At 51.9% G+C, this 18,223-nt stretch overlaps 1 protein-coding gene across 1 annotated transcript; it reads right to left on the bottom strand.

Annotated features, from left to right (window-relative positions):
• Positions 1-4,145: 4,145 nt before the first annotated feature.
• ZNF646 (zinc finger protein 646) lies at positions 4,146-18,160 on the bottom strand. The gene is made up of 2 exons (XM_082195898.1): positions 16,884-18,160; positions 4,146-12,647 (listed from the first exon to the last, which is right to left on the bottom strand). Exon 2 carries the CDS (start codon positions 12,513-12,515, stop codon positions 7,557-7,559), a length of 4,959 nt encoding a protein of 1,652 aa, XP_082052024.1. The 5' UTR covers positions 12,516-12,647; positions 16,884-18,160; the 3' UTR covers positions 4,146-7,556.
• Positions 18,161-18,223: the final 63 nt, after the last annotated feature.

Raw genomic sequence — 18,223 nt, 5'->3', positions numbered from 1 at the left:
GGGGGGGGGCAGTTCACAGAATCAACAGGGACCTTTCAGTACAGTTCAGAATCCATGGGCATGCATCCCTGTCTCAGAAGCAGTACTAATTTCTAAATGTAACCTGCCACCCATGAATGCACTGATTCACCTTATCATCAAGAGGACATCGGCACAAGACATTTAAAGTGCTGTTACACCACTTTAACAATCATGGACTGGGAACTGTCGGTTGTTAAGGGTGCTGCTTAGAGATTTTTAGGAGACCCCCTATTCCTCTCAAAGAGCCACCATTCTCAGAGTGCCCCAGGAAGAGAAATTGGTTATTAAACAGATAGCCCAATACAATGGCTAGCGCTGGTTGGCAGATGAGAAGGAAAGCCAAAGGCTGTTCATCTCTCAGCAGAGCAGAGCAGAGCTCTGCTTCCCTTCTCTCTCTCTCTCTCTCTCTCTCTCTCTCTCTCTCTCTCTCTCTCCAACCTGCAAGAGCTAAAGCTGGAGGTTTAGCAACAGAGGAAAGCTTCCCCAGCCAAATTTCTGCCTGCCTGGCCACTTCTATAAGGATGGCAGCCCTTTTATAAGGATGGCAGCCCTACATTTGCACCCCATCCTATCCCCTGCACTCAAAGCATGCCTTCAATATTTCTTTCTGTCCCCTAAAGAGCTCACAGTCTAAGCCACCCTGGCATTCTTTCCAGATTCCCCACACCCAGAGTATGAAAGGCACTGGATTGTTTCCAGCCAAGTCCTACTCAGAGTAGACCCACTGAAAGCAATGGACTTCAGTGAATAGGGCTGGCCTAGGATACAATCCATTGCCTTCCTCTTTATAAATCCCATCTCCTGAAGCCATAGGAGTAAATAAAATTAGGCTACTTCTCTTTTTTTCAGGATCCAGCCGTGTTTAATAAGACAAAGAAGAAAGGACAAAACTGGACACGGAACAGGCCAAGCTTGGCTGAATGAAAAACTTGGTGGCATCCCTTCTCGTCCGCCTCTGGTTCTGCCTCCCACTCAAGAAATGATCTGAGAGCATTGCTGGCTCCCACCACCCAGCAGAGTCTGGGGAGACGGGCTCATTCCAGCTACCAGACGGACAGTTCTTTGTTCCTATCTCAGAACAATCCAGGGGGCTACATTTTGGTTTGTCGGGGGGGGGGGGGAACGACACCCATCACACCTGATGCCAGCCCTGCAAAATAACACTAAGAGCCCTGCCCTGCTGGGCAAAATGGAGGGGGCCAGAATATAGCAAGATGCCATTGCTTCTCAGGATATTTCCCCTCTCCTTTCCTAGACTGCATAATTGGAACCAAGAGGCCAGTCCGGTGCTCAGACATTAAGACTGGCCTTGGACAAGCCCCCCTCCTGCTACCTTTCAAGCTACCTCACAGGTGTGTTGCGAAGGATAAAATGAGGCAGGTATATGAGGACCTTCAGAGCAAGGCCAGAAACTGCCACTTCCATAACTGTCTGCTTCAGGGGGGGGGGGGGAGACAGACTCACAGGGCCAAACTCAAGACCATGTCCTGGGCTGGAGGGAATCTGAATTAGCATCGTAACAGGTTGGGTCTGAAACTTTATTTATGTGATGAAATCCAGCTTCTAATCTACAAGCGTAGCTGCCTTTTTCAGAAGGCAGAGTATGAGTAGTATGAGAAGGCAACAGGCCAACCTTCCTTTGCACAGGTGGTTTTCCTTGTTCTCTGCTGAACTGCTGCCCACCTTTGCAAAGGGAATTCTAGCAGAGTGGCAGGGCAGGGGATATGCAGCACCTCTTATCGGTTTTTCCTAATAATCAGGGTGTTTTATTCTATTTATTTAAATCATCCACACATATGGTGTGACACTACTAAACCAATTTCAGATTTCTAGCTCAGGTGGAAATAGTACTCTCAGTGGTCATTCACCTATAGCATAATCAAATGTACATACTTCCTTTGAGGGCCCAAGAGACAGTGTTTTAGTATCTCAGAAACCCTTTAGTGTAGACTGGCTAAGAGACTGAATTTGGTAATCGTACAATTGACAGAGATGAATGCGTGTGGCTGTGTGTGTGTGTTTATCTTAATACTTCATTGTACAAAATAAATTATTTGAAGGTGTGGAACATTTTCGAGAGATCCACTCTTCCATTTCTATGCCTAAGCAGAGAACACAGGCATTTCTGTTCAGAACAGATTTGAACCTTTCAACTGGGAGGTACCAGGCACAGCAACGTTTCACTGGCGACACTGCAGTTGTCAAATTCTCTCCTGGGGAAGATCCAACACTGTTTTTACACTACTGCTGATTTTTTTTTTCTATTCTGGAAGGCATGCTATTTCATCTTACAATCGTTTTTGAGCTTTTTAATATGGTTTTAATGCTGCTGTGTTTTTATATATATTTATACTTGATCAACCAGATGTTGTACATTGTTATATTTTGGTGTTTTTCGGCAACGCATTGAACAATTGTGTGGGAAAGGGGGAAATAAATATTTTTGAAAATCCAAGCGCTGTAGTTGTCTGTGCCAGAAAAGCAAAAATCAGAGCCCTCCTCCACCTCAAGAATCAATAACTTAGCTTTCATGGCTGTTATCATTAATGCGTTACTATTAAATTTAAGAGCTTGTAGCTATTGATAGTCTTATCCCCATTAATTTGAATAATCCTCTTTCAAAGTCATCCAAAAAGCTTATCATCGCTATACAGTATGTTGCAGGAGCTAAGAACATTTTGTACACCTCTATTGTGTCACCCCTTCCAATAAATTCCACTAAACTTGCCAGAAGTGGTTTCTTAATAGGCCTGGGCTGTGCACTGATGGGTTGTGAAAAAAAACCCCAGATTAAAATATGTTGCCCGAGGCAAGCGGCTTGTGTGTGCTAACTCTGGCAACCATTGCCATCCTGATACCCTCCATATGTTTTTGACTGGATAGCTCAGTTGGTTAGAGCGCGGTGCTGATAATGCCAAGGTTGCATGTTCAAACCCCGTTAGGGACAGCTGCCATTTCTGCACAGCAGGGGGCTGGACTAGATGACCCTCAGATTCCCTTCTGTCAGGAGTGTGTGCAGGAGCCAGGCCCTGTGACCAGTAGGGCTTCGCAGGACTGGGGCCTTTCCAAGTTTGTTCTGGAGAGGCAAGGCGCGGCCGCACAGGTGAGGCCCCTTGGTAACTCACTGCACCTGGTGGCAAGATATAAGGTCAGCATTTCCCTTTGGCTCTTTGCCACAGCAACTCATTTCCTGCCTTGCTGCGTTTGGCTTCTTGCTTCCTGATCCTCGGACCCTTGACTTTGTGACTCCTTGCTTTTCGAACCTCGGACCCCTGGCTTCTGGACTCTCGTTCCTGCTCCCACCCCGCCATCTTGCCCCCGGTCCCGATGTCCTCAGCCGGGATTTCAATCGCCCATAGACCAGGCCACGACACCTTCCAGCTCTGCAATTCTATGATTCTACGACTGGAACTCCCATCAGCCCCAATCAGCACGTGTTGCACGGCAGTGTGCAGGATTTGGCTTCCACCTGGGCCTGAGGACAAATCCTGTGTGAAGCAGTGAGTACCCACCAGCAGATTTGCTTGGATCCACCCTGTGCAGCCCCCCTCCCCCGCCAGCCCTTTTATCTGAGCTATTTTATGCCCACCCACTGCTATGTAGAGACCTTGTGAATGCAGGTCTTTCAGGGTCAAACCTGCAGGCTTTCTCCTTGTTCTTTTAAAAGCATCTAGTTGGTTTGAGGAAGACAGCAAATCAGAGTGAGAGTGAGAGGAAACGCTTCTTTTTAGAAACCAAGAACAATTTATTTGCAGTTTTAAGTGTTTCACAGATCAGGTATGGCCACCAGGTGGCGCCAAGTACCCTACGAAAATTGATTCCTTCCTATTACAGTACTGGGCAAGGTGTTTGGGGGCAGGGAGAGGTCCTACGAGGGATCTAGAGTCCTGGGATGTTGCTCCGTCTCTGGAAGGGCAGTGAGAACTAGTACATTAGAGCAGGTGAGGAAAGGGAAATGGCTTCTTATGTTTTAAATGTTTTGTCCCCGCCCGCCCTTAAAAAAAAATCCCAGCAACGTTCACAGTGAAGTGCATGTTAAGTAATATACTGAATGGTGATTATTTAGAGAACTGGATTAAAGAGAAAGAGAAGTGGGTGGGGGAAACATTTCAAAACATAAGAAATCAGAACAAAATTATTTTAATTCCATAAAGGTTTTGGCTGACCAAAAGCCAGAATGTCAGTTGTTGAAAACAGCAGCATAAAACAGGACTGTTTAGTACATCTGAGTGTGTCATAAAAATAAAAAACTGAGAGGGGGGATATAACAAAATAAACAAACACATATATATGTCCCTCCCTCCCCAATAAAAAATATTACCCAACTATGTTAGAAATTCTATAAAACGTTCATCACAATAGAGAATTCTCAGCTACTTAAAAATGACTACTCTTTCTCTGAACCGAACCGCTGAAGAACCTGGGTGGCTTTCGCTCGGACCCCTTGCACCGCGCACAGGTTCATCTGTGGCAGGCCGAGAAATTCTGCCTGGATGCGGAAAGCGTGGAGACTGGCCACAGAACAGCAGTGAGCCCTTCGCCCACGCCAGCCAACCCCCCACAACAGAAGAGGAAAGACGCAGCAGTCAAGTTTCTAGTCCGCTTGTTTCAAAAATAGTTTAAAAGGTTCTTCGGAAAGGATTCCCCATCCCCTGCCCCTAGCCTATCACTACAAACATGGCCACCCCTTTTACAAGTTTTAGATCGTGCGAGTAGGAATCTATCCAAGCATTACAGCCAGCTAGTGCCCAGTTAGGAAGGTACCACTTTGGACTGAGGAAGGGGTGGAAGCATGCTTTGTTTGTTTTATTAAAACCCTTGCTGTATTTGAGGAACTAGCACATTGCGGAGAAAGGTTTAGCACAATGTGCTAGTTTTTGAGAAGCCAGGAAGAGTTCAAATGCGGAAGGTTTCAAACCTCCAGTTCTTTATTTGCAGCCCCAACAGGGATCTACCGGGTGTCTTGCCCGGTATCTGCTTAGAGCCTTGCAGAGAACCAAAATATCTCATTAATAAAATTTAAAAGATAGGTTGAAGAGATCAAGCCGGGAAAACATACTGGAAGTTCTTGAGAGAGAGAAGCCCCTGCTTCCCTCAAGGCACACACCCGAGCTTCGTCAAAGGGCTTGCTTCAGCCAGCATAGAGCTGACTGCATGTATCACTTGCCAAAGCGCCATAAACGTCATGCCAGGGCAGGAGGAAGGAAAGGAGAGGAGACCTCAGGAGGGGTGCAGGAGACAATCGAGTGCCCGAGGCATCCTGAGTCGTCTCAAGCATCCAAACCAGATGCAATTATTAACGAGCCTTCATATTTAACACCTAGGGTTATTTAAAGAATACCTTCAGGTGGGAAAAGGGGCTGATAATTACTAAGAGCCTAGCAGGCATGGAAGGAGACTTCTCACTCCACTGACGTCAATCAGTGGAGGCTGATCCACTCATGCAAGCAGGGCGCTGCCCCATCAAGCTCAATGTGCCCTCGGCCAACCCCCACCTGCCCGCTTTCTGCCTGCCTTCTTCTTTTGGCTTGTTTTGCCATTATAAAACTCTGCAAGGAGATGAACATGCTGGTTCTGCCTGTCATTGTCACCTGCTGTTGGGCCTCCCTTCCTCTCCGAAGACACCAGCTGCCCCTGGAAAAGGGAGTTTCCCATCTTCTGGGGAAGGAGAGGGCTAAATCGCCCCTCTGCACCTGCCGCCATCCTAATTGCTATCAGCTCCCTGCCCCACATAGCTGCACGCTGAATGCAAAGATGTGCCCAGTGTGATGTGCAGTTTGATCCTGATTCACTTCCTCCATGCATCTCGGAACAAGGACTGAGTCAGAACCAAACCCAACGTGACGTTTAGTGGCGGCACTGCACGACTCCTTTTCTTTTAACTGCACAGGGGACGTGTTCCTTCCCACTGCAATAAACATGGCCAAAGGGCAAGGGAGATCCTGCTGGAGTTCACAGGTAGAACAGAAGGTTAAAGCCACTCTCCCCCCCCCCAGTCTGATCTGGCTTGGCCCCGCCACCCGCCAGCGCATCAGCAGGTGAAAGACAAATGAACAGTGCCATGCCAAACCACCTAATAAATGCCACATTTAGTTTGGCCCTCAGAATCGCCCCTAAAGGAGAGCTGTGATGCTCAAAGGAGCGTTGGGCAATGAGCTGTCATCTTGGCACCTCTGTGAGGTCTCCTCCTCTGGCTCCCGCTTTCGTTCCTGCATTTGGGGCCTTCTCTTCCTTCCTCTGGTGCAGAACTACACATCTGTAGAGACCTCTACAGATCGGATGATCCCTGTACCACTGGGGAGGAGGTGGTTTTAGAGGAAATACACACAGAGAGGTGGTGGTACCTGCAAAACCTTTCTTTTTCCTGAGGGTTAGGACCAGAAGTAACCTGTCCAATTGATTACGGACATTTGTTTACTGTGCTGCCGCTGGTTCCACTGGGGCCTGTGTGGGGAGACCATTTCAGGTCCCAGGTCCAATTTTGCAAAGATTAAGGTCAACATCCAGACTGTACGTTGAGTACACTTTTAGTGCACATCGTTTCCTCAGAGAACCCTGGGAAATGTAGTTTGCTAAAGATGCTGGGAGTTGCAGCTCTGGGAGGGCAAACTACCGCTCCTGGGATTCTTCAGGGGAAGCCGTGTGAATTAAATGTGCTTTACATGTATATCCTGCGCATGTGACCTTAGTTTCCTCACCTAAACTCAAAGCTTTAAGTCAATCACCTCTAGGAATCCATTCTAGTAATCAACACAATAATCTTTTAGTGACTTTTCTCCAGAACCTGCTTCGAAAAGACGTCAAAGCCTACAAATTTGGACAAGTTGTAAAAACTCTCTTTCGCACCAAGAAAACGTATACAATTTTCCAGTTAAGGAGGTAGTAGTAATCCAAAGTTACTCCACACCAAGGATGCTTGTTTGTACTCGTTCAGCAACTAAAACTGAGCTCACCTCCCCCCCATTTGTCTGTTTGTTTAGGACAGTACGTTTTTGATTCTACTTTTGTTTTTATTTAAAAACCCAGGACTTTAAATACCATACGCGGCTTAAACACAAACTTGCTAACTCATCTGACTTTCAAAATGGATTTTAGAAGTATAAAAAACAGTTTGAAAACTCAAATCAGTATGGGGTTTAAGCACATGCCTGAAAGGTTCCGAGGGGAGCTAAAATTCAGTTCTCAAAACGGGATCCAAGCTTACGAAGGTACAGGTTGCTGGAGGGGAGCATTTCCAAGTGACACAAAAGAGGCGTCGTTGGAGTGCTCAATACAACATTCCATTGAAATTTTGCCCCACCCCTCAGTGTCTTTGGATCCTGGTGTTCTGCAGAGAATGGGGGGTCGTGCACCCAATTTCCTCCATATTTTCACCCACTGGGTATACCTGACCCTCTTCCTTCCCCCCTCCCCAATGCATGGAAAACTGATCCCAGGGGTATGGCTCCCCACCCAGCCTTTCAAATTTCCCTGCAGCTGGCGGTCCCTGCCCTACCATCCTTGGCACACGTGGTCCCCACACGGGCTGCCAGCCCTCAGCTCACGTCCCCCGGAGCACTGCCCCTAGCAGCAGGGTACCCGCCATCCTTGGCATGCGACAGCAGGTGTTGCCGGAAGCTGAGCTGATGGGAGAACCCCTTGGAGCAGACGGTGCAGGAGAAAGGCCCTTCCTCCTTGAGGCCGCTGTGAGCCTTGGCGTGGGCGGCTAAGCGGCGGGCGGTCCGGAAGGCTTTGCCGCAGCGGGGGCAGCGGTGGCGCCTCTTGTCCGTGTGGACGTGGAGGTGATTCTTGAGGGCCAGGAGGTTGTGGAACTCCTTCTGGCAGCTGGGGCAGCGGTAGAGGCCGGTGGCGTGCGCCTTCTTGTGGTTGAGGAGGCTGCCGGCGTGGCGGTACGTCCGCTCGCAACTGTTGCACTTGTAGGGCCGCTCGTCCGGCGGCTGGCCGGCTGCTGCTTCTGCACAACAGGAGGAGGAAGACGAGGGATCGGCCGCTTTCTCTTCAGCGACATCCGCCACCGCCTCGGACTGGTGTCTCCTCAGGTGGCGCTTGAGGCTCCGAGACGCTCGGTAAGGCTTGCCGCACTCGGAACACTGGAAGCGTTTCTTTGCGTGGACGCGGCTGTGGTTCCTCAGAGCGGTGCGGTTGGGGAAGTGCCTGGGGCACGTCTGGCACTGGAAAGAGCCCGGAGGGGTCTCCCCTGGGCCGCTGCCCCCCTGCTCCCTTTGGGGAGCAGCCAGGCTCCCCTCTCGCTCTTGCCCTGGAGCGCTCTGGCCACACGGGTGAGGCCTGCGCTGATGCCGCAGAAGCTGCCGCTGCCACTTGAAGGCCTTGCCGCAATCCGGGCACCGGTGGCGTTTCACTTCGTAGTGGATGCGCTGGTGGTTCTTGAGGGACATGAGGTTGGGGTAGGCCTTGCTGCACAGCGAGCAAGCAAAGTGCCCCGTCTTGTGGCTCTTCTGGTGGTTGAGCAGGCTCCCCGCGTGGCGGTACGTGCGCCCACACTCCTCACACCGGTAGGGGCGCTCTTCAGGGTCCGGGCGGTGCTTGGCAGCGCTGCTGAGAGAGTGGGCTGGGTTGGCCCCCTTGCTCGTCCGCTTGGCGTGAGAGGACCTCCGGGGAGAGTGGGAGGAGGAGAGGTCCCGCTTCCGATCGCGGTGGACGCGCTGGTGGCTGGCTAGCTGCTTCTGGAGCCGGAAGGCCTTAGGGCACTCGGGGCAGCGGTAGCGTTTGGTTTCGAAGTGGGTGCGGTTGTGGTTCTTGAGGGCCATGAGGTTGAAGAACTGCTTCTGGCAGACGCCGCAATGGAACAGACCGGTCTTGTGTGTCTGTTTGTGGTTGATCAGGCTGCCTGCGTGCTTGTAGCTCCGCTCGCAAACGTCACACTGGAAGGGGCGCTCCAAAGGGGAGCCCTCCTCTTCAGCAGACGGACCGCCGTTTTCTTCTCCCTCCACTTTTCCAATCTCTTGGTCAAAATGAAGAGCCCGGTGGGCCTCCAGGCCAGCTAGTCCCTCACAGGCCTCCCCACAGACATCTCTCTCCTCAGACTGGCCAGCAGCCAACGCTTCCTGTCCTGATTTTTCCTCCACAATGGGAGATGGGAGAGGGGAGGAGGAAGTGTTTGGCAGATCTTCCCCCTTTTGCTGCACCGCAGCTCTCCCGTCAAGGGACTCCTCCTTCGGTGCCTCGCAACCAACAGGCGGGCCCCCTGCTCCAGCAGGGTCTGGTTGCCGGAGTTCCGGCACGCTGCCGTTCAGCTTACATCTTGGGTGGTTCCGGAGGTGGTTCCGGTAGGCAGACAGATTGGGGTACTGCCGGCAGCAGAAGCCACACTGGTAATCTCCAATCTGGTGGATCTTCTTGTGATTGACCAAGCTGCCGCCGTGCCGGTAAGTTTTGCCGCACTGACCGCAGGCGTAAGGCCGGCTGTCCAGGGGTTCGACGGCAGTAGCCGGTGCTTCTGTTGGGGGCGGAGGCTCCTGTTCCTCCTCCAGGCGCGGGGCTCGTCGGAGCTGGATCGAAGTGTCAGCCAAGGCGGCGGCCTTCTCCTCCTGGTGCCCCTCGCTGTGTTCTTCCAAGCTGGCCATATCGTCAAACGTCTGGCCGCAATAGCCACAGATGTGAGAGAGGAGCTGCTCCTCTTCCTGGTCGCCTGCCTTGTCCAGCCGTTCGCCCGCCTCCCTTTCGAGTACCGCCTCCTGCTCCTCCCCCTGGTGTTCGTCCTCTTCGTGCAGGAGGCTGTGATGGCACTCGAGGTCCTCCTCGCTGGGGAAGATCATGCCACAGAGGCTGCAGAGAAAGGGCTGCTCTTCAGTGCTGCCATCCCCACCCGGGCTGCCCCAGCCAGACGCTGTGGCTTTGGTGTGACCGTGGAAGTGGTTTTTCAAAGCCAGAAGACTGGGATACTCCTTGGGGCAGAGGGAGCACTGGTAGATGCCAAGCTGGTGGGTTTCCTTATGACTCATCAAGCTGCTCACCTGGTTGAAGCCGAGCCCACACTGCTCGCAGAGGTAGGGGAGCACCTCAACGTCACCAGGCAATGGCGAGGTGGCTTCCGATTGGGACGGCCAGCCGTTCACAGCAGCGCCTTCTTCTAGAATGCTGTAGGTGTCCTGGAACTCGTCGCCTGAGAACAATGCCCCAGGCACAGTGGCTGCATCTTCGGCATCCTCCTCCTCGTTCGTAGCCATGGTAACCCCCGATGGTCCCCTCCGAGGCCTCTGATGCCCACGCAAGTGGCTCTTCAGGGAGGCGACATTCTGGAAGTGCTTCCCGCAAAGCGAGCAGCTGAAGTCGCCTGTCTGGTGAGTCTGCTTGTGGTTGATGAGGCTCCCTGAGTGCCGGTACGACTTGCCGCACTGATCGCACCCGTAGAGCCGCTGGATGGGCGACTCGGGCCTCTCGGCCGTCCCTTCGGACCACTCCCCTTCGCTCCTGTGCTGGAGGGTGTGGTTCTGCAGTCCGTCCACGCTGGCAAAGGTAATCCCACATTGGGGGCAGGCATGCGCCATCTCAGAGGAAGGCAGGACGTCCTCGACAACAGCCGTCCCGTTCTCCAGAGCTTCCACATCCTGCCTGATAGCCTGGAGGAGATCAGCTTCCTGCGGGAGAAAGATCCCCAGTCTGGGGATCGCCGCCACCTCTATGTCTTCCGTACACGGCAGGTGGCGCAGCTGATGGAGCTGGAACTCAGCCTCCTCCTCGAAGCTCTCCCCACAGCTGCTGCATGTCAAGCCACCCCCTTGTTCCCGGCCGCGCAGGCGGGCTGCCCGCAGATGCACGCGGACATGGTTCCGGAGCGCCATGAGGTTGGAGTACTGCTTGGGGCAGATGGAGCACTGGAAGATCCCGGTCTGGTGGGTGTGGCGGTGGTTCACAAGGCTGCCGCGGTGCCGGTAACTCCTCCCGCAGTCTGTGCACCGGTATGGCCGCTCTTCATCTCCGGCGCCTCTTTCCTCCTCTTCCTTTGGACAGGAGGCTCCTCTCCAGGCTTCTGGCGGCTGTGGATGGCAGTCCCTGGAGTCCCCAGGGCTGTTTTCCAGTCTTGGTGGGCCTGAGAGGCCAGCTGCGTGCTGCGAGGCCTCTTCCGGAGCCGACGAACCAAGCTTGGACTTGAGGTGGACCCGCAAGTGGTTTTTCAAGGCGGCCAAGTTGTACAGCTGCTTCGAGCAGACGCTGCAGCTGTACACCCCGGTTTGGTGGCTCTTCTTGTGGTTGATGAGGCTTCCCGCGTGCCGGTAAGTCCTGCCACAATCCCCGCAGCGGAAGGGCCGCTCCTCAAACGCGGCATAGCCGTCCTCCCCTTTCAAGCTCGCTTCCCAGGCTCCATTGGAGCCGGGTGCCGGTAGCAATGGACTGCTGCCTTCCTCCTCCTCCTCTTCTTCGTCAGCTTCCTCCGGATAGAGGCAGCTGTGCCCCTTCAGCTCCTCATCGTTGGCAAAAGCCCCACCACAGCGGACGCAAAGCTCCCCGTCCGGGTTGCAGCGCTCGCCGCCCCCTGCTTTGGAAGCGTCTTTCAGGCTGCAGGGGACACTGTCTCCAAAGGTTGTTCCTGCCGGCGGAGGCTGGTAGATGTCCAGCTTTGCTGAGGTCTCTATGGAGTCCTCCTCCCACACGCCCTGCTCTGAGCCTTCCCAGGCCGGCAGGCCCGCCGCCTGGCTCAGGTCCTCGTCGTGGGCTTTCTGGTGGCTCAGCAGTTCGGAGGGGAGCCGGAAGGCCTTGTGGCAGAAGCGGCACTTGTAGGGGCGGTACTCCGAGTGGAGGCGAGTGTGGCTCTTGAGAGCCATGAGGTTGGAGAACTCCTTGTGGCACATGCCGCACTGGTACACGCCCAGCGCGTGGCTCTGCTTGTGGTTGGTCAGGCTGCCAGCGTGCTTGTAGGCTTTGTCGCACTGGTTGCACTTGAAGCGGCGCTCGTCTGCAGCAGCGGCCTGGAGCCCTGCCTCTTCCTCCTCCTCCTCCTCCATTGGGAGTGGCTCCTCTGCCTCCTGTTCCCCCCGGACAGGGAACTCCAGCTGAGAAAAGTCGGCCGGCACCACCGACTCGGCGATGTACTTCTCTAGGTTGCTCAGCAAGCTCCCGCTGCTGCCTTCCATCCCGGAAAAAGTATCGGCGTCCGACGAAGATGTGTCCTGGCCCCTCTGGAAGGCATAGCTCCCGCCGTTGCAGCCCTCTTCCCCCTCCTGGTCCCGGGCGGCACGAGCCAGGCAGTGGTGGCCGGTAAGCTGGGCGAAGGCCCGGAAGCTGCGCCCACAGTCCCGGCACTTGTAGCACTTCTCCTCAGTGTGGGTGCGCAGGTGGCTCTTGAGAGCCATGGGGTTGGAGAAGTCCTTGTGGCACAGCAGGCAGCAGAAGAGGCCCACCTCGTGGGTGCGGCGGTGGTTCACCAGGCTGCCGGCGTGGCGGTAGCTCCGCGGGCACTGCTTGCACTTGTATGGACGCTCCTCCTGCCCGCTGGCGGGCGGCTCGCAGGTCAGGGCGGCGTCCCCCTCAGCCATTGCTCACATAAGAAGGCGGTGCCCTGCCCACTTCTTTAAAGCGGAAGCCCTGGGTGCTCTGGGGCACAGCACGGTCCCATAGCGTGGTCTCGAGGTCCCGTTTTTCTCCCCCAAGCGCTCAGAAGCCAAAACCTACGGATACAAGGCAAGGACAGAATGAGAAAACCTGGTTGAGGTTCGTTGCAACCGGAAAAGTGGGGAAATAGAACATATCCTGCAAATCGTATATGCCTACATCAAACTAGATCGGTGGTTTTTAACCTGTGTGCCGTGGCACCCTGGGGTGCCTTGAAGGTTGGTCAGGGGTGCCACAAGCAACACTGGCCTCTGTCCTACCCTCCTCTGATGCCCTCTCGTATCTCTAGCCTCTGAAAGGCTTGCAAAGCTGTATTTTGCGGCAGCCCTGGCTACAAGCTCCCCAGGTGAATGGTGCCTCTGGTGCTGGCCAGGGGGTGCTGGTTGCTGGGAGCTGAGGGTAGCCTCAGAGTAAGCAAGCAAACGGGTGAGAAAGCCCAGCCAGCCAGTCCACCAGCTCTTGCTGTTGGGAATGGGCGGACAAGTGGGCGGTTGACGGGCAGGGGAGGCAGCTCAGAGACCAGGGGCAGCAGCTGCAGCTGCCCAGAGGACTCCCAAGGAGAGGGGAGGAGAGGAGGCTGAGGGAACAATCCACAAGGGAAGGTCTTCGAAAAAGGGTGAGAGGCTCTCAGCTTTACAGGCAAGGGGTGATATAACTGGGCTCCTGAGCCCAACAGGGGCGCTGCAGAAAGGATGTAGTTCGTCAATGGAGCCATGGACTCAAAAAGGTTGAAAACCTCTGGCCTAGATGATTCCTCCCATCCCCTTGCCCCGGGAGTTAGTAGCACAAGTCGATGCCTTATAGTACATGCTTCTGGGATTTGCCTGGGAAACATGTCTTGGCCCTCCGATTTGCTCTCTGGTGCTGATGGCAGCTGTCATCCCCCAAAAATCTGGAGGGGCACCAGGTTGGGGGAGGTTGGAATAGTCTACACCAGGGACTGGGAGCCTGTGGTCCTCTAGATGTCATTGGACAACTCCCATTCTCCCTGCCCATTGGATGGGGTTGAGGGGAGATGGACTTCAAAACATCTGAGTGGGTTCAAGCTGCCCATGCCTGGTCTACACAGATGGTGAGGGGCCATAGCTCTGTGGTACCTGCAGAACTACTCTTTCAAAGCAGAAGATTTCCCCAGTGGCTCCAGTTTTGTGGATTTTGTTTGTTTGTTTAAGGAAAGATATCCCAAGATCCCAGAGAGTAGCTGCCAATCAGAGCAGACACCACTGGGGTAGACTATGTGCCTAGGCAGGCAGGCCAATGGTCAGACTCAATGAGACAGCTTAAGAAACACAAGTGATTCATGCCTCAGTGTAAGACTCACTTTGGCCAGGGCTGATATCAGCACCCAATGTCCTCAGGCAACTGATAAGACTGCTCTGGGTCTCCCATTAAAAAAATTAATATTAATCTTCGAGCCCCCACTTTGAGCTCCCAGTATGTCCACCCATAACAGCACTCCTAGCGACCACTGGGAAACTTAAATGGCTTCCAGGGCAGCCCACTAATGGGTACTTTTCTCAGGGTCCCCTCAAACCCAGCATTGGTGTGGCCCAAAATTTCCGAAGAACTTCGCCTTCTGGTGCTATGAATATACAAATTCCCTTAGCCATCTGGTCGGCCACTGTGAGGGAACAGGATGCAGGACTAGATGTGGAACTCCCTCCCCGACAGAGATGCCCTTGTGCTATATAGCTGCAGGCAAAAGCTAAAGACACACCTCTTTGCCCTGGCCTTTGACACCCGAGATGCGTGTTTTTCAGGACCTACCCTATTCCTGTGGCTGGAATTTGTTTTAGCTGTTATTAATAACTGAATTTTAAATTGTTGTAACCTGCCAATGGGACCTGCTGGTGAAGAGCAGGTAATAACAGCAAGAAGAAGAATAGATGTTGGAATAGGTGGTCCAGCAAGGCTCTTCATATGGGTCTAGGTCTGCAAATATACCTTTCATTTAACATTTATTTTCTTACAGGGGAGGAAGGACGCTGCTAGAGGAAACAGAGGACACCATAGGGGACAGAAAGTCTTTGCCTCCATAAGCAGCACAGAAACATCACAGGGTGGCAAAGGGTGGGGATGGGGAACCGACCACCCCCTTCCTCCTTTATTAGCCTGTTTACTTAAAAGGCTTCTCTCTTTTTTTAACCAAACCTGGTAACAGGCTACTTTCCATGATAGTCATAAAGAAGGGGGTCTTCTGTGGCCAGTGTGGAAATTTAGTTAGTTAATTAAATTTCTATACCGCTCTTCATCTGAGGATCACAGGGCAGTTTATAATACAGTAGTACTTTGGTTCTCGAACCTAATCTGTTCCATGAGTCTGTTTGACTCCCGAAACTGTTCTAAAACCAAGGCACAGTTTCCAATTGGCTGCAGGAGCTTCCTGCACTCAAGCGGAAGCCGCATCAGACGTTCGGCTTCCGAAAAATGTTTGCAAACCGGAACACTCACTTCCGGGTTTGCGGCGTCCAAGAGCCCATTTGTTTGGCAACTAAGCCATTTGAGAACCAAGATACCACAGTATATAGTATACAGAAATGCAGGCTAATTTTTTAAAATGGCAAATTTTGTGGCCTTCTTTATCAGGCTACTGTAACTTCACATTCCAGTTACGGAAAGTTATACAAAGAGCAGAATTCAGCATCCTGAAAGCAAAGCTTTGGACTTTTATTTATTATTAAAATGAATGAAGCCTTTATATTTGAAGGCAGTACACCATTGATTACCAGTTGCTTGAGAAAAGTGTTCCAGTTCACGATTCCTGAAACTCTAGTTTCTGAAACTCCTATTCTTTACATGTTGTCTGCACTTGGATGTCATTGTAAAGCATGGTTTACTGTGACAGAACATAGGTCTCTTGCACTCCCTTGCCCCTCATTTGTCTAACACGGTCACAAGGAGGAGTTTGCAAACTCTCACTTTTAATTTTCATTAATCAAAGCTTGTTGCACTGTCAAAGCCCCCCCCCCAAAAAAAATGTGGGTTAATTTAACTATGATTTGTTTGGGGGGGGAACAGCTTCAGGCCATGGGTAACCACAGTTTAGAATTCAGACAAAACACTAAACTATAGTTTTCTGAAAAACAGAAGTGAAAGGTGCTATGGGCATCTTTTATGGAAAGGCAAGGCATAGGTGTACTCACTCACTCGATCATTTCATGTCTCGATCTCATCCTCACAACCAAACTGGGGCGGGTAGAGGTGTACAACCATTGGTTATTGTGACAGGGAGATGGCTGAAAGGAGCATTTGTTTCACATGATGGAAATTCTTTAGCTCGCCTCCCATCCAGTTAATAAAGGGTAGGGACAGTTGCAGGCAGGAGTTGACCGAGAGGATTTCTACCATGCTATCCAAAGGCAGCCATTGCCACCTGATGAAACCCACTGCCGCAGTCAGCTCAGTTGCTTAAATTGTGGTGCTGATAATGCCAAGGTTGTGGGTTTGATCCCCATATGGGCCAAGCTGCATATTCCTGCATTGCAGCGAGTTGGGACTTCCCTTCCAACTCTACTTCTATGATTCTATGTAGAGAGAGAAACTTACCTAGACATTTTTGGAAGAAGAAAGAAGAGGAAGCCTGGATGTATTCACAGAGAAAAGGGTAGCAATAGCTTTTAGCTGTAAAACAGCTATGTGGAGCCTTCAGGTACAGAGACAGACTACCTTGGAATTCCACAATAGGGAGAAATCTCCTAATTAGGCTCCTGGCCACAGAGGCTGGCCTTCCAGATTGCTTTGGGCAAACCACATTCCAAGGTCTGACATGATGTCAGGCAAGGGAAATTCAAGCCAAGAAATCAAAGGAACATTTTCCCTTTGCAGCCATGTCTTGATTGAAGCCGGACAGCAAATCTTCCTTTGCACAGCTTACAAGCCAGGCTACTCCAACTATTTCCTTTGAATTTGTCACCTAATGAGTGACCTGTTAGGGGCTCATGTGGGGCAGAGGAGGTTAGGATCTGGCCTTCCTGTCTTCACATAACAGAACTATAATGGATCCAAACAAACAGGCCCTAGGAATCCAGGACTCTATCCCCATCTCTCTTAGGAAAGTAGTGAGGCTGAGCAATGTGCTAGGTGTTTTCCATACCTATGAAAGCAGAATGGTGAAGATGGGAGATTTTACCCAGGGGTGCAGTAAAGCACGTCCAGCCAAAAACTGCCTTTTAAACATACCTTTCTGCAGACTGCACAAACAGATAAGCTGTTTTTGCAAAAACAAGGATAGGTCACACAAAGGTTAAAGTGTAGGACTCCAGACACATTTACAAAGAAGGTTGCTTTCTTACCTCTCAGATCACACTGAGCATCCCAGCTGAGCACCGCACTTCTCTAACATGAGAAGTAAACAGAAGGCAGGGTATAAAGTCCAGGAGACTGGCATGCTGAACTGTGCTTAAAATAAAAATAATACAAGAGTGGGAAGTAACTTTTCTAAATTGGGACAGGTAGTTTCACATGGTTTAAGCCACTAAATATATTGCTTGGATTTTCCATAAGGAAAGGGAAATGTACAGATCTTCAGGATGCAGGAGAGTCTGATTTTCAGTTCAGGACAGATTAACGGAACAAGTACCTTGAGCGTACAGGGACTAGTATTCAGACCTCAAAATGTTATGTTCAAGTAGATATTCCAGATTCACAATGGGTCTGAATACCAAACTTAAAAGTACAGATGGAAATCTCAGGCTCTTCACATTAGGTAGTTTCAAGTACTGCAGGTCCCCAGGTGGAGATATCAAAACATTGTTTCATAAGAGTTCAAACCACACGCTCCAGCAGAGAGGCAGCATTTTGTGGGGAGATTTGACACCTAGACCACCCAGGAGTCAGCGGAGAGCAGCTAGCATCTGTCTGTACTCCAGGACCTCTAAGGCATGACGGATGAAAGCTCCCAGGGAGGCTGGACCTGCGAGGTCGTGGGGAGAGGCAGTGGTCAGCAATTATACTTCAGGAAAGGGAGAAGACAGCAAACCCCCGGGATTCTGGGTGCAGGCTGAGCATCCGGGGTGCCAGCTCTTCTTCTTCCAGCTGTAGGGGGCAAGCAGAAGAACTCCAGAGCCCACTCAGGATCCAGCCATGAGGTAGAAGAGACGCCCCACGTAGTTGCCTCAGTTTCCTGGAAGACAGACGCACACAAGTTCTCTTCCTCGTCCTCCCAAGGGGCGATGGGCGAGTTTGCTCGAGGCAAGCGAGGAGAAGCGGAACGTGGGAGGGGAACTCCTGCTGCTGCCCAGCCCCTCTGGAGTCCCCAAGAGCAAAAGCTGGCCCTTTAGGCGCCCCCTACTTCTCCCCGAGGCGCCTCACTCGAAGGGGCCGGCACTCCAGAAAGCCACCTTCCTTGAGAGCCGAGGATTTGGATTTGAAGAAGTCACAGAGACTGGGGCAACAACAAATACTTCCTTTTGTTGCTAGGAAACAGGAAATGTGCACCCGCCAAAGCTCTCCCCCCGCCAATCAAGATGGGGCTCCACTTCCGGCGAGTTTCTGCCGCCTGCGGTGAAGAGAGGAGAGGTGTAATGCCCAAAGTCTTCCCCCTTCAGAACTTGGCACGCGCGCAGGGAAAAAAATGATGGAGTGATAATCAGGTAAGCAAAAAAAAAAAAAAAAAAGGAGCTACGGCAAGCTA

The sequence above is a fragment of the Podarcis vaucheri genome (genome assembly GCF_965113315.1).
Source record: "Podarcis vaucheri genome assembly, chromosome: 13".
In the NCBI taxonomy this organism is placed as follows: domain Eukaryota; kingdom Metazoa; phylum Chordata; class Lepidosauria; order Squamata; family Lacertidae; genus Podarcis; species Podarcis vaucheri.
This window is presented reverse-complemented; position numbering and strand designations above follow the sequence as displayed.